At 42.6% G+C, this 14,939-nt stretch overlaps 1 protein-coding gene across 1 annotated transcript in view; it reads right to left on the reverse strand.

Annotated features, from left to right (window-relative positions):
* The window catches only part of LOC143128158 (actin-like protein 6B), a 57,494-nt gene that overhangs the window by 12,612 nt on the left and 29,943 nt on the right, over positions 1-14,939 (reverse strand). Inside the window, exon 10 of the mRNA XM_076289833.1 lies at positions 14,224-14,338. Coding sequence (XP_076145948.1) covers positions 14,224-14,338 — 115 coding nt within the window. The remainder of the gene's footprint in view (positions 1-14,223; positions 14,339-14,939) is intronic.

The raw sequence follows: 14,939 nt of genomic DNA on the forward strand, positions 1-14,939 counted from the left end.
GACCATTTTAATTTAAAACATTTTAAAAACAAAGTACCGGTTCAGGCACCGTTTCGGCACCGGCACCGTTTTAAAAGTATTGATTTAGCACCGGTATCGGATAAAACCCAAACGATACCCAACCCTACTTATACATTATGGTTTGTATGCAGTAGTACAGTTTTATTTTCATTATAGGCTGTTGATTAATTTGACATTGTTTATTATTGATATTCTCCTTAATGTAGTCTTACCATGTTTTTGTTATTATATTATTGATTGAATGGGCATTATCATTTATTATTGCTTTCCCCCCTCATTTTCATTGTTTATTTCATTAGGCTATTGATTGATCCCTGTTTTAAGTATTATATTGTTTTGTATTTGTTAAGGGTAACCATAACCATCATCATAATGTGGTATTTTCTTATGCACTTGAAACAAAGAATAAAAATGTTTCTTTAAACGTAGTACCACTTTAAACACATCACACACTGAACAGCAAAGTAGCTTCCTGATTATGTGTAAAATGTTTACAGAGTATCCTGATGTAGTAGATCCATGTTCTCATATTTTTACAGCTGACATGAAGGCTGCAGTATTACATTTTTGATTTATAATGGAGCACCCTCTCTGGTGAAAGACTAGCAAGCATGTGGTAGAGGCATAGAATTACAGACATATTGAGAGAGCCTATCAATGAGTTGTCACAGTTTTCAATTTAGACGTATTATTTTGAAATGATGTACGTCTACGGGAGGATTTACACATCACTGGCAAGACCTGATCAAATCATACCAATGCAAAATGCTTCTCCAGCAGTGCAATCGCAGGTAACCTCTGTTCTGAGCATACTAAGTGTAACGGAGTTAGTAAATAGTTATTTAAATGGTGTATTAAATCCTGCATAAATGGGTCCAGACATTTATTTTGTTGCCTCTGTGTACAGTTTTGCATTCTGGGCATTTTGCAGCAGGAAGAACTTTACCCTGCTGCAGGTAGGTTGGGATATTGTGGGTCAGAGAGAAAAGACATTAAAAGTCATATTTAGACTGTGTTGAATAAGCCCTATACTTCCCCATTTAAGTATTATGTATTAGGTCACCTATAAATCACATTTGTGCGATGTTGTTCACTGTATTGTTGCTTTTTTATTTCGTTTTGTATTTTCATTTGACCTTGAAGCACAGTTGTATTGGAAAGGCATATTTGTAATATGACATTTATTTTGTTTAGGCTGACTCCAATTGGTTTCCCCAACCTCACTGTTGATTTGATGACCTTTTATGCAGGTAACCAATCAGATGTATAGTTTAGATTGTGTATTTAGTGAGCATTTTAAGTTATCTCGTGGCTCCGCTAGCATTCACGATCTAGAATGTGACTAGCCTTGAACGTTCCCTATTGCATGCTAGCTGCAGTACCAGTAGCGGCCACAAGAGTGTAGCCTTGTATAATCGCTGGTTGCGCATTCTTACATTGAAAAGTGGATGAAGCAATGTTTTTCCTGCATGTTGTATGTCATATTTGTTTTAATTTTGAATAGTTTTGAGACTTGTATATTTTTCTGTATTACTGTACTAAGCTATTTGATCACAATGTAATATAGATTTGGATAATAGATAGAACTAAAAGTATTTCCCTCATTGCATACACTTGCACATTCACATTCATGTTTGATAATACACTTTTCCCTTTGGAATTTATTTTATTTATTTTCTTAACACACCTCATACTAGTAGAAGCGTTAAATGTATTAATATTAAGTGCAATATAGTGAGCAGGAAGAACTTTACCCTGCTGCAGGCTGACTCCAATTGGTTTCCCCAACCTCACTGTTGATTTGATGACCTTTTATGCAGGAATAAACTACCTTTCTCCACCAACTGGGAATTCTTCATTAAAAGACACAACGCAGAAGTACAGACCAGTAACATTGGTGCCGTGATTCCCGTGGACATCAGTTGGTCGCCGATCAACATCTCTTCGGACCGGTGGGCCTGTCATCATCCTGCAGATCAGCTGAGCATTTTTATGGGTCGTTATAGCTGCAGCAGGTGGTAGCAAGTGTATCATAGTGTATATAGGTGTTCTCTATTTCTCTTCTTCTCCTTACCTTTCTCTCTTTCTCTATCTTTTGGATCATAATGGATAGCCCACAGCTTAATGTTTCTCAGGGCTTTCAAACCCCCAGTTAGTGTAGGTCGGGGTAGAGGTTTACTGGGAGCGCCTATTTCCTTCCCAGACATTAACACTAGTGTAGGTAGAGGTGTAGGGATGGCAGCTCCAAGCCCTGTTGTTAGTAACACACACACAGCTCACACACAGCACGATAGCCCCTCTACTCACCAGGCCCCCTGCACATCCACTCCCAATGCTGCACATGACATTTTAGGTCAGATGGGTAACATTGTGCATCACATAGGTCAACAGCTAGCTGATAGCCTTCTCACACACTTGAGTAGGTCTAGTCCAGCAGCAGCAGTATCTGCCTCTAGTGTACACAGTGACAGTCGCACTCCAACTCTGTCAAGTTCATCCCAGCTTCAAGTAGTTAGCCAGAGAAAAGTGAAAGATCCTCCTACGTTTAGAGGTGACTCGTCTGATAATGTTACACTTGAAGAATGGATTGAACTCATGCGAACCTTCATAAGAAAGGGAGGCCTGACTACTGAGGAACAAGGTGAGGAGATTCTTATCCACTTAAGGGGCAAAGCCAAGGATGTTGTCAAAGTAGGCATGAAGTCTAGTGGGATTGATGTCAGAAGTAGCCAAGATTCCATATACAGCCTGTTGAGAAAGCACTTCAGTTGTAAGCAGTTTTCGCCTCTTCCTCTTCAAGACTTCTATACGACTCTCCCTGAGTCGCAGGAAGACCCTTATGACTACTGGCTGCGCCTTAACCGTGCTGCTGATATAACTGCAGAGTGTCTCAAGGAACAGGGTAAACAGCAGGATAGCCTGTCCATTGAGGTCACACGCATGTTCATTAGGAACTGCCCAAGCTCAGACCTAGCTCTCACCTTCCGTTCCAAAACTATTGACTAAGTGGTCAGCTGCTGAGGTGCAGGAAATCTTAAATGAGTACCACTCAGAGAAGTTTATCAAAGCAGCAGGCAAGAGAAATGATAAGAAGGAAGTGGCTATGAACAGGATGGAGGTGGCCAACATTAGCTTGGCGCCATTGTGTAATGCGCAGTCTCCATCGCGGCCCCTGTGTAGCGCCCAGCCTCCACCTCAGTCCGCCTCTACTGACCACTCTGCTCTGGAGAGGATAATTAGTATGCTGGAGAAAGTTCTCGTGAGCAATGCCCAGTCCAGACCAGCAAGTAGAAGAATGAGTGGCTTACCTCGGATTCAGGGCCTAAATGACACGCCATGCTTAGTCTGTAAAGATGCTTCTCACTCTGCTTTGTCACACTGCAAAACTGACAAGCTGTGTTTCCAGTGCTTTTCACCTGATCATGCAAGGAAAGATGTCCACTCAAAGGACGGAGTGCACCTGATAGCCAGCCGTCAAACTGACTGATCTGCGTGTAGAGGAGGACCACGTAGATCTTCAGAGTGAGCCTCCCACCTCTAGCTTTGAAGCTTTTTCAGATTACGAATCTTTAAGTAAGCTGTACAGTAGTGATATTTCTTCAGACAAAACAGTTATTTTTCAGAGTTTGCAGACAGTTCCTAAGTCTGATAGTTTATTTTACACTTCAGTTTCAATTGAGAATGGGTCCACTTTTAAAGCGCTCATTGATAGTGGATCCATGGCATGTACTCTTAGTGAGTCTGCTGAATCAAGTTTATTGAAGAGCAGTCCAAGCATCACAAGGCAGTCAGCTCAAGACATTGCCATTGTTGGCTGTGGAGGCCATCGCGTCACACCAACAGCGATCTATGATCTCCACATCACAGTGTATGGCTGTTCGATGACTGTCCCTACTTTAGTGGTACCAGGTCAGACAGAGGAGTTGATCCTGGGCACCAACGCCATCAAGAGGCTTTTGACACAACTGAGAGAGACAAGTGGTTACTGGAGACTTATGTCCATGCCTAGCTATAACCAGAGTGACGAGTGGTTTGAGTTTTTGTCCCTTTTCTCTGAGAGGTGGAGAGGTGAGTCTGTGCCAGAGAGAGTGGGTACTGTAAAGCTCCAGAGAAGTGTGACATTAGAGCCGCAAACAGAGCACCTGGTTTGGGGAAAGCTGCCTGTGTCTTCAGTGCTGTCTGTGGGCAGTACAGTCATTGTTGAGCCAACAAAGTCTAGGTCAAGACCTAAGCAGATAATGGTTGGCAGAGTGATCACACCGCTTTGGGGAGATGGTTCCGTCCCACTGAAAATCATCAATCCTACCAGTCACAGAGTCGTGTTGAAACGAAACACCAAGATAGCTGACGTGTCACCTTTTATTGCTGTGGAAGACCTGCCACAACCTACACATATCAAGTCAAACATGCAGTGTGCTGAGAACAGCCTCTCTTCATCACACAGATCCAGTGAAGAGATGAGACATGTTCTGTGCAACTTGAATCTCTCTGACATCGACTTAGAATCGTGTGAGGTATCAGCACACTGGAAGGACAGACTGCTACAGATCATCGAGAGTCATGAGTCGATCTTCTCAAGGGACAAAATGGACTGTGGAGAAGCCAAAGGTTTTGTCCATCGCATTCATCTGACTGATGACAGACCCTTTCGTATGCCGTATAGGCGAATACCACCAAGCCAGTATGCTAAACTAAGAACAGCACTGAATGAGATGGAGGAGAAAGGAATCATTCGCAAGTCACACAGTGATTATGCATCTCCCCTCGTGTTAGTCTGGAAAAAGAACGGCGACTTAAAGGAACACGCCACCCAAAATCAGTAGTGATATATGTTCTTACCGTAACTTTCACGAGTTGAGTCGTACCTCTCCCGCGTCGGTAGGTGCACTCAAACGCTCTGTCGCGCGGCGCGAATGTGTTAGCATGTTGCTATGCTAGCGGGCTCTGCCGTGGCCGTAGAGAGAGGCACATAGCAGTATTCAAACACCTCCACGTTTTACCTACTTAAATACAGTTGCACGAGTAGTTGATGAAAAATGTTAGGGCACACAACATGAAACGTGACGATTTTCTAAGCGAATAAACATGAGAACTACAATGTGTGGCGCAATAGCACTTGGGAGTACTTCGACCTAGCGTGGTAATATTATTAACACCTAATTGTAGATCCTATCCACCACAGAGTTTAGAATCCATGCTGGATCGACCCTCAGCCTCTCCCTCCCCTCTGAGCGAGAGAGGCACACACACTAGAGATGCGCTGATGGGCTATTATTTCAACCATAACTGCATAGCAAAACTTATCATCCATCAGCCATCCATCAGCACCAAAGTTTGTTGACCAATTTTCAAAACTGCACCCGCCCACCATCCGCTGGTTGTTTTAATGTAGGGGGTGATGCGCTGCTGACGTGAGGCTAGAAAGCCCTTGCCTGTTCTAGGAAGACTGATCCAATGCAGCAAATATATTAAAAGGCAAAAGTCGTACATTGGCTAGGCCTATCCCCAGAATATCAGCAGCAAACTCAGTCTCTGTCGCGCAAAACAGTCTCCAAATAAAACGCACATCGGCCTGTTGCCTATTCTGCCAGCTTGTGACAATATATCGTCCAAAATGCTTGATTGCATTGCATTCTCCACATTTTTAGCTACATTTTCATGTACCACATCAGCATTTTTGTTCAGTGAATCTTTTGTAAATTGCTTTACAATTACCGTCGGGCCTATAGGCCTATTGCCTGGCTTGCCTCAGCTTCGGTCACGTCCTTTTACAATTTTATCATTGTAATAAAAAACGCAATTTGCCACATAATTTCAGCATGCTCCTGGCCTACTAATTAATGCCTATTGTACTTTATTTTTTGCAAAAAGAAAGAAATCCTTGATAAAATAACAAGTCATTCACATTATAGGCTACTTTACACACTGTTATGTCAGGTTGACTGACAAGCCTGTTCTGAAGACTCCCATTCATTTTGACTGCACGAGCGCGTCTTTTTCAGACAGACATCGCAATTCATTTTATAGCAGGCCATCGGACAAATATGACGCCTCGATATTAAAGAAACTCCGACTCCATTCATTCTGAAAGTCCACCACACAACAATGCAACGTGCATGTTCACATTTTTAGTAACAACCGCCAAACTTGCTTGCTTGCCTTACACATCTAAGTTTTCCGACTATTTTTCTTACCTTCTTTTTCCGCTGTGGATGTTAGTGAGTTTGTAGAAGTTTTAGCTCTTACGTTCTGAACATCTCGCACTGCCATCGCCCGATGTCATTTCTTAGTCATATCACCCTCTGTCTCTCTTTTAAATGCCTATTCCCTGAATGGTAGGCTACAATTATGTGTTTTATATATAGGCTAATATCTAAACAAAATAACCCAGGCAGTCTCATCTAGGATATAACACAGGTTGAAGTTGGTTCTATTTAGGGAGGTGAACATCTGTAGATGACTCAGAAATGACATCGGAAGACAAGGAGTGAATATGGCAAGAGGCAAGCCGAAGTCTGCTGACAAGGGCCCGACGGTAATTGTAAAGCAATTTACAAAAGATTCACTGAACAAAAATGCTGATGTGGTACATGAAAATGTAGCTAAAAATGTGGAGAATGCAATGCAATCAAGCATTTTGGACGATATATTGTCACAAGCTGGCAGAATAGGCAACAGGCCGATGTGCGTTTTATTTGGAGACTGTTTTGCGCGACAGAGACTGAGTTTGCTGCTGATATTCTGGGGATAGGCCTAGCCAATGTACGACTTTTGCCTTTTAATATATTTGCTGCATTAGATCAGTCTTTCTAGAACAGGCAAGGGCTTTCTAGCCTCACGTCAGCAGCGCTGCATCACCCATATAGCCTACATTAAAACAACCAGCGGATGGTGGGCGGGTGCAGTTTTGAAAATTGGTCAACAAACTTTGGTGCTGATGGATGGCTGATGGATGATAAGTTTTGCTATGCAGTTATGGTTGAAATAATAGCCCATCAGCGCATCTCTAGTGTGTGTGCCTCTCTCGCTCAGAGGGGAGGGAGAGGCTGAGGGTCGATCCAGCATGGATTCTAAACTCTGTGGTGGATAGGATCTACAATTAGGTGTTAATAATATTACCACGCTAGGTCGAAGTACTCCCAAGTGCTATTGCGCCACACATTGTAGTTCTCATGTTTATTCGCTTGGAAAATCGTCACGTTTCATGTTGTGTGCCCTAACATTTTTCATCAACTACTCGTGCAACTGTATTTAAGTAGGTAAAACGTGGAGGTGTTTGAATACTGCTATGTGCCTCTCTCTACGGCCAAGGCAGAGCCCGCTAGCATAGCAACATGCTAACACATTCGCGCCGTGCGACAGAGCGTTTGAGTGCACCTACCGACGCGGGAGAGGTACGACTCAACTCGTGAAAGTTACGGTAAGAACATATATCACTACTGATTTTGGGTGGCGTGTTCCTTTAAGGATCTGTACAGACTTCAGATGGCTGAATGCACGGACTGTCAGGGACGCCTACCCACTGCCACACCAGTCAGATGTGTTAGCTGCTCTGGGTGGAAACTCCTTCTTCTCCACCATGGACCTGACGTCAGGCTACTATAACGTGCCTTTGGAGGAAGAGCACAAGAAATACACAGCCTTTTCTTCACCATTTGGCCTGCATGAATACAACAGACTTCCTCAGGGCCTTTCCAACAGTCCAGCCACATTCATGAGAATGATGATGTCCATCTTTGGGGATGAGAACTTCAGTAGTGTGCTCTGCTACTTAGATGACCTGATGGTATTTGCCCCGTCTGAATCTGTGGCCCTACAGCGCCTCGAAATGATCTTCTCACGTCTGTCGATGCACAACTTAAAGCTGGCCCCTAAAAAGTGCTTTTTCTTGAGACGGTCTGTTAAGTTCCTGGGTCACATCATCTGTGAGGAGGGTATTAAGACGGACCCAGACAAAGTTGAGGCCATCAGCAAAGTCCAGCGAGCCGATCTGATGGAGGCTGATGGACAGACACCATGTCCAAAGAAGATAAGGTCGTTCCTTGGTATGGTGATGTATTATCAACACTTCATTGAAGGATGCTCTGCTAAGGCCAAGCCACTTTTTCAGTTGACATCAGGATCTAGCAAGCAAACTCCTGTGAGAAAGGGTAGAAAGCCTAGAAAAAGAATGTGCTATGCCAAGCTCACTGCTACTGACTGGACTCTTGCGTGTCAAAACGCATTTGAGATACTGAAAACAGATCTGCTGCAGAGTGTGACTTTGGCCCATCCATTCTTTGACCAGCCATTCGTTTTAGCTATTGATGCTTCCTTTGATGGAGTCGGAGCAGTTCTCTCTCAAGTCCCTCCTGGAGAAGAAATAGCAAGACCAGTAGTCTTTGCCAGCAGAACACTCTCTCGTTCGCAGATGAACTACCCCGCTCACAGACTGGAGTTCTTTGCATTGAAGTGGGCTGTCTGCGAAAAGTTTAGCCATTGGCTTAAAGGACGTCACTTCACAGCCTGGACTGATAATAACCCTTTGACATACATCTTGACAAAACCCAGGCTAGACGCTTGTGAGCAGCGCTGGGTAGCTAGCATCTTACAGCTTTGATCTGAAGTATGTCCCAGGCCCCAGGAATGTAGTTGCTGATGCCTTGAGCAGCGAGCCGTTTGTCCAGTCTTGTATAAGCCACCGCCTCTTCACAGAGCCATATATGTCACTCCTGAGGAATGTTAGTGGTGTTGGTGATGACACTGTCCAGCATGCATTCAGGTACTCCAACAACCACCAGATGGTCCTCAGATCAGGCAAGGATCCACACGACACGCCCAATAGTGGAACTGGTTCAGTCGAGGCTCCAGAAATTTCAGCTGTTTTCAGCGCACACTCCACTGGTGGCCTAAGTGAAGTAATGGGTGCGGGCCTAGCTGTTCCTCAATTGCAGCAGGCTAATTCCCCCATACCTCACAGCAGTCTTCTAAGTCAGCAAGGACAAGATGGGACCATCAGTCGAGTGCTCTACTACATCGAGAGACGTCGAAAGCCATCTAAGAGTGAGAGAGCAAATGAACCCCCAAGTGTACGTCAGCTCCTGAAGTACTGGGACAAGCTGGTTATCCATGATGGTGTGCTGTGCAAGGTGAGGAGAGATGGCAACATGAACAGACGTCTTTTTATGTTTGTGGTGCCTGACTCCCTGAAAGCACAAGTTCTGAATGGAATCCATGATTCAGCTGGTCACCAAGGGAGGAGCCGAACACTGGGTGCTGAATAACTCAGATGTCGTTGAGTTGGAAGAGTCCCACCACAATGAAGTGCCTGATGCGTCTGAATGTGTGTTGGAGCCAGGTGACTCGGCGAGTGGCATCGCAGGTGAAAACAGTGAACAGCACAGTGATGTTCTCCCTGTGAGTAATGGCTCACAAGAAGCTGAACCCCACCCAGTGATCCCCACCCATGAAGACACCATGCCAGATGAGCCTGCTATTTGCACTCAGCCTCAGAGCTTTGGGAAAGCTGTTACACAGACCAGGCGAGGCAGAGCTATCAAAGCTCCGAAGAGACTCATATGTGAGATGAATGAACAAGTTTTTGACACTTCAGAGTCCACAGTGAACTCTCTCATTTCTCTAGTTAAAAGTCTGTTAAGTTAAACACTAGTATCAGATGTTGTTTTTTAGTCAGATGACACAGTACAGGTAGAAGTATCAGAGTTTTACATTTAGCAGTATTTGAGGTGTAGCAGGCATCTCTAGAGTCTACTTCACTTCACTTCTACTTCAGTCTGGGGTAAGGCGCCATCCCATTCTTTAGGTACTCCCTAGTTGGAGGATTTCTTGATCGACAGCTTTTGATACGCTTTAGTGAAATACTAGTTTCTTCTTCTCTTCATACAGGCGAATGACCACAGATTTTTTTTTCTCTCTCTTCTCTCTTTTTTTTCTTGATATTCTCTTTATGGTACGTCCCCGATTTAGCAGGATTTAAGGGGGGTGTATGTAACGGAGTTAGTGAATAGTTATTTAAATGGTGTATTAAATCCTGCATAAATGGGTCCAGACTTTTATTTTGTTGCCTCTGTGTACAGTTTTGCATTCTGGGCATTTTGCAGCAGGAAGAACTTTACCCTGCTGCAGGTAGGTTGGAATATTGTGGGTCAGAGAGAAAAGACATTAAAAGTCATATTTAGACTGTGTTGAATAAGCCCTATACTTCCCCATTTAAGTATGTATTAGGTCACCTATAAATCGCATTTGTGCGATGTTGTTCACTGTATTGTGTTTTTTATTTCGTTTTGTATTTTCGTTTGACCTTGAAGCACAGTTGTATTGGAAAGGCATATTTGTAATATGACATTTATTTTGTTTAGGCTGACTCCAATTGGTTTCCCCAACCTCACTGTTGATTTGATGACCTTTTATGCAGGTAACCAATCAGATGTATAGTTTAGATTGTGTATTTAGTGAGCATTTTAAGTTATCTCGTGGCTCCGCTAGCATTCACGATCTAGAATGTGACTAGCCTGGAACGTTCCCTATTGGATGCTAGCTGCAGTACCAGTAGCGGCCACAAGAGTGTAGCCTTTACCTTTGTATAATTGCTGGTTGCACATTCTTTCATTGAAAAGTGGATGAAGCAATGTTTTTCCTGCATGTTGTATGTCATATTTGTTTTAATTTTGAATAGTTTTGAGACTTGTATATTTTTCTGTATTACTGTACTAAGCTATTTGATCACAATGTAATATAGATTTGGATAATAGATAGAACTAAAAGTATTTCCCTCATTGCATACACTCGCACATTCACATTCATGTTTGATAATACACTTTTCCCTTTGGAATTTATTTGATTTATTTTCTTAACACACCTCATACTAGTAGAAGCGTTAAATGTATTAATATTAAGTGCAGTATAGTGAGCAGGAAGAACTTTACCCTGCTGCAGGCTGACTCCAATTGGTTTCCCCAACCTCACTGTTGATTTGATGACCTTTTATGCAGGAATAAACTACCTTTCTCCACCAACTGGGAATTCTTCATTAAAAGACACAACGCAGAAGTACAGACCAGTAACATAAGCAAATTGGCCATTTGTAACTTTGAATCCCTCCTCACGTTAAGCTATGGTCCAATAATGTGTTCACTAAAACACAAGTAACGTTATTTGTCGGGCTGATTCATAAATGGGCATACCGAGGTTGTCGACCTAGCAGGCTAGGTGGCGTTTATTGCCATTCGCAAAACTAAGCAAGAGTTAACTTTAATGAAACTTAACATCGCCTTCTCCAGTGACAAAGTGTATTCAAATGAAGTTGCAACGATGATGGCGGCAATCACTGGTTACGTTATACCATTTGAAACAAGTAGGACTGTAAATGATGGTGACTATGGCTAACGTCACTTCGGATCAATATAGCAAGCAGAGCCCTTTTACTTTACCTATCAACTGGCTAATGCTAGCATGATGTAGCATGCTATGAGCTAATATACTTAGCATCTACGAAAGAACAGCACATATCTTTTTTCACAAAGAATCGGTCACAACTAACAACGATGTCTCTTACAAACAACTACACAATGTATGACTATCAATATGTATTTAGTCAGACTGTGATAAGATATAGCCTAATGATAATAACAGCAACACTTCTTTAGGTTAGATTATGTGTCGAAATCAGGTGTCGTTAAAATAAGTGAGCGATGACGTGGTAGTGTCTGCAGCCTAGACGGTAAAACCAGAGAATGTCACTGCCACTCTCAGAAAACTTCCGGTTTCTGAACTGGTTGCAGTTCCTTTTGTGGTTCCACATGAGGGCGCTCGTCCAGACGGTAAAACCAGAGAATGTCACTGCCACTCTCAGAAAACTTCCGGTTTCTGAACTGGTTGCAGTTCCTTTTGTGGTTCCACATGAGGGCGCTCGTCCACGAGTGCAGAATGCATGGAGGTCTATGGAGCTGTACCCCTCAAAATCCACTTTTCTCGGGATATAATTTTTTTTCAAGTAATTTGAGTATTGTATTCGAAAGAGGAGGCAAAGAAAATACACTTGGTTGAGTATTTTTTTTTAAAAGTCACTTAATTGTTCTAAAAAGCCTTTCAAATGTGTCAATGACATCATTCATTAGCACAATGCTAGCGTGTTATGTGCAACAACGACCCAACCTGTAATGAATCAAAAGGACATAAGTACTCGTTCATTCAACTTTTGACCTATAACTCATGTTGAAGTTATACAAACTACAATCAAATCTGAGATTTGTCAACGACAATCAGGTGAAAGAGACAAATTTAGCCGTCTAGCTCCATTGACTCCCATTCATTCTGCACTCATGGCGATCGCCCCCAGTGGAACTCTGGTGGAACTGCATCCAAAATTCAGTACAATGGGACTTAATACGGAGTGGCAAGGCTCTCCGTAGACGGCTCTGGTAAAACCAAAGATTCTATAGTTAACTAAGATGAATCATAAGACGATTCACCAATGGAACGAAATGGCACTAGTTCCGGACTCCTAAATAGGCGTGTCAAAACATAAACTTTTCTCTGAATAAGCAATAATAACATATAAATATAATTTTGTATACTATTTTACAGTCATTGTTTGTGTGTGATGCCAATGAAACACTCTTTCGGACACGGAATTAATAATTTCATTTTGCCCCGTTAACCGAGCTAGCTAGCTAGCTAGCTAACGTTAGCACAGTAAACGGAAAGTGAATGGGAATGTTCGCTAGCTAGCTAGCAGCTAAGGACTTTGGTTAAACTTAAACTTATATTGTTGCAAACAATCCTGAAATAACATACGTTTAGCAACTTTGTGGTAGTTCTAGCAAAAAATATGTTAGGTTAGTTTATCATCCATCTCTGAGTCTAGAGCCTCTGAGAACAAGTGGCTGTGCACCAGAGCTTTGAGGAGACAGTGACAGATCACGAACAAAGCTATTTTTGTCTTTATTTGTTTCGTTGGAAAATACAATTTCAATGTCAGAATGTTAGGGAGACATGTGGCTTGTAGAAAATGGGTTCAAAACTTACATCGCTGAATGTAGGGCTAAGGGATTGGTCATATTCTGAGAAAATGTCAATTTCTCCCATAGGAATACATAGACACTGGACCTCCCGCTAGACTCCTAAATGGGCTTGACAGCTTCGAACCCCATGTCACAACGTGCCAGAATTTACCCTCTTATGAATCGTCTCGCTTTATCAACCGTCTCTGGTAAAACATAATGGACAAAGCGTTGTGTCTGCAGCCAGCCAGCTGTCAATCATAGGTGTAAACACGCCCTTTTTAGATTTGTTAATATAACATTAAAAAAAATAATTTCAGCGAGAAAAGAAAAATTGTGTGTATTGAAGCATCTTGAAAACTATTTTTTCGAATAAAAAGTTGTTGATACAAAAATAGTTTTAGGTGAGAAAAGTGACACGGAAAGTTGGCTACTTGGCCATTGAAATACATGGGGGTGGGCGGAGTTACACATTGTACTGCAGCCAGCCACCAGGGGGCTCTGGACTAACGCTCGCATCACTCTTAACAGACGGCACACTGTCCAGTTCTATATATACAGTCTATGGACTTGACCGACGACCTGACAAAAAAAGAACATAGGCGCCAATCAGAGCTTCAGAGCTAAGGCGAGGCTACAGATTAGCGTTCGGTGTCGCTAAAGAACTCCCGTAACTCTCGCTACTTAACAGTAATTGCGCATGACATTAATTAATCCGCACACGAGTTTTATGTATTTTTATACCGTGTATTCTCCGTGTAAATTCATGCACCGAACCGTGACGCCCGTACCGTTTCGGTTCAATACGAATACATGAACCGTTACACCTCTAGCCTATACAACGAAACTAACGCGTCAGATATTCTGGCTGCCCGCAGGAAATCACGTGTAGCCTATTGTGGGTAGCTTATTTCTTTATGAAAACATACCCTATTATAGAGATTACAAATGATTTCCTTTAATTTCACGTTTCCATATCATTATAGCCCGATTCGAAATTATGTATTATTTATGAATTAATTAGAGTATTAATTAATTAATCATTTTTAACTCCTTTCCGCCATTGCCCTTTTCATCTCGCGTACCCCCTAGTGGCAGCTACGCGTACCACAGTTTGGGAATCCCTGCTCTAGAGTAAAGTGGGATGTTGCCCTATTCTTTACAGTCTACCGAGGTGTTATGTTGATATGAGCCTTTTTACCTTGACGTTAGATGGGTCAAAGAGGCCTTCTGGGATACGTAGGCGCTCAGCTCCATAATCTGTGGTGAAACCGTTTGGCATCTCATAGTGTAGAGTTGGCATCTGAGCCGCCACCCTAACCACGCCCGTGAGAGCGACGCACAAACACAAAAATGCACACACACACACAAAAAACCTTAGAATGCCAGTGCACTAGTCTGTTGGTATGGGAAACACATGGATTTCAAGAAATGCCTTTTACACTGCTGGTCAGAACACACCCTCTATCCCATGAAGTCAAAATTAAGTTGTAAAAAACTGTGTATATGTCTGTGTGTGATATGGTGTGTTTCTAAGAATGGTGTTTCATAGCTACCTAGGATCACACAGCTCGAATTGAAATTTTGATCATGATTTGAAGATAGCAAACTGCAAAAACTGTATTTGTGAAGTCAAATGTAAACACCCCTTCAACATGGACTTGAGTGCAGTGAACTAAGATAAAATATAGCCGCAAGCGGCAATGGCGGGCCCGAACACCTGCGGGCCGCAACCCGTGACATGTCGGAATCCAACAAAGCACCAACGTGGTCCGTTTGTGAAATATACATATTTGATGCGTGTGCTATTTGCTTTTGTATTTTATTTTCTGCCACATTTACTCGCTTGGCCAGGTGGGGGCGTAATGCAAGGCAGGCCCATTGGGTGTCATCATAATCATAATATATATTAACCTG

This window comes from Alosa pseudoharengus, unplaced genomic scaffold (assembly GCF_046254945.1).
Source record: "Alosa pseudoharengus isolate Yale_2024_CS ecotype anadromous, Long Island Sound unplaced genomic scaffold, YU_APseudo_1.1 YU_APseudo_1.1_scf_17, whole genome shotgun sequence".
NCBI classification, from domain to species: Eukaryota; Metazoa; Chordata; class Actinopteri; order Clupeiformes; family Clupeidae; genus Alosa; species Alosa pseudoharengus.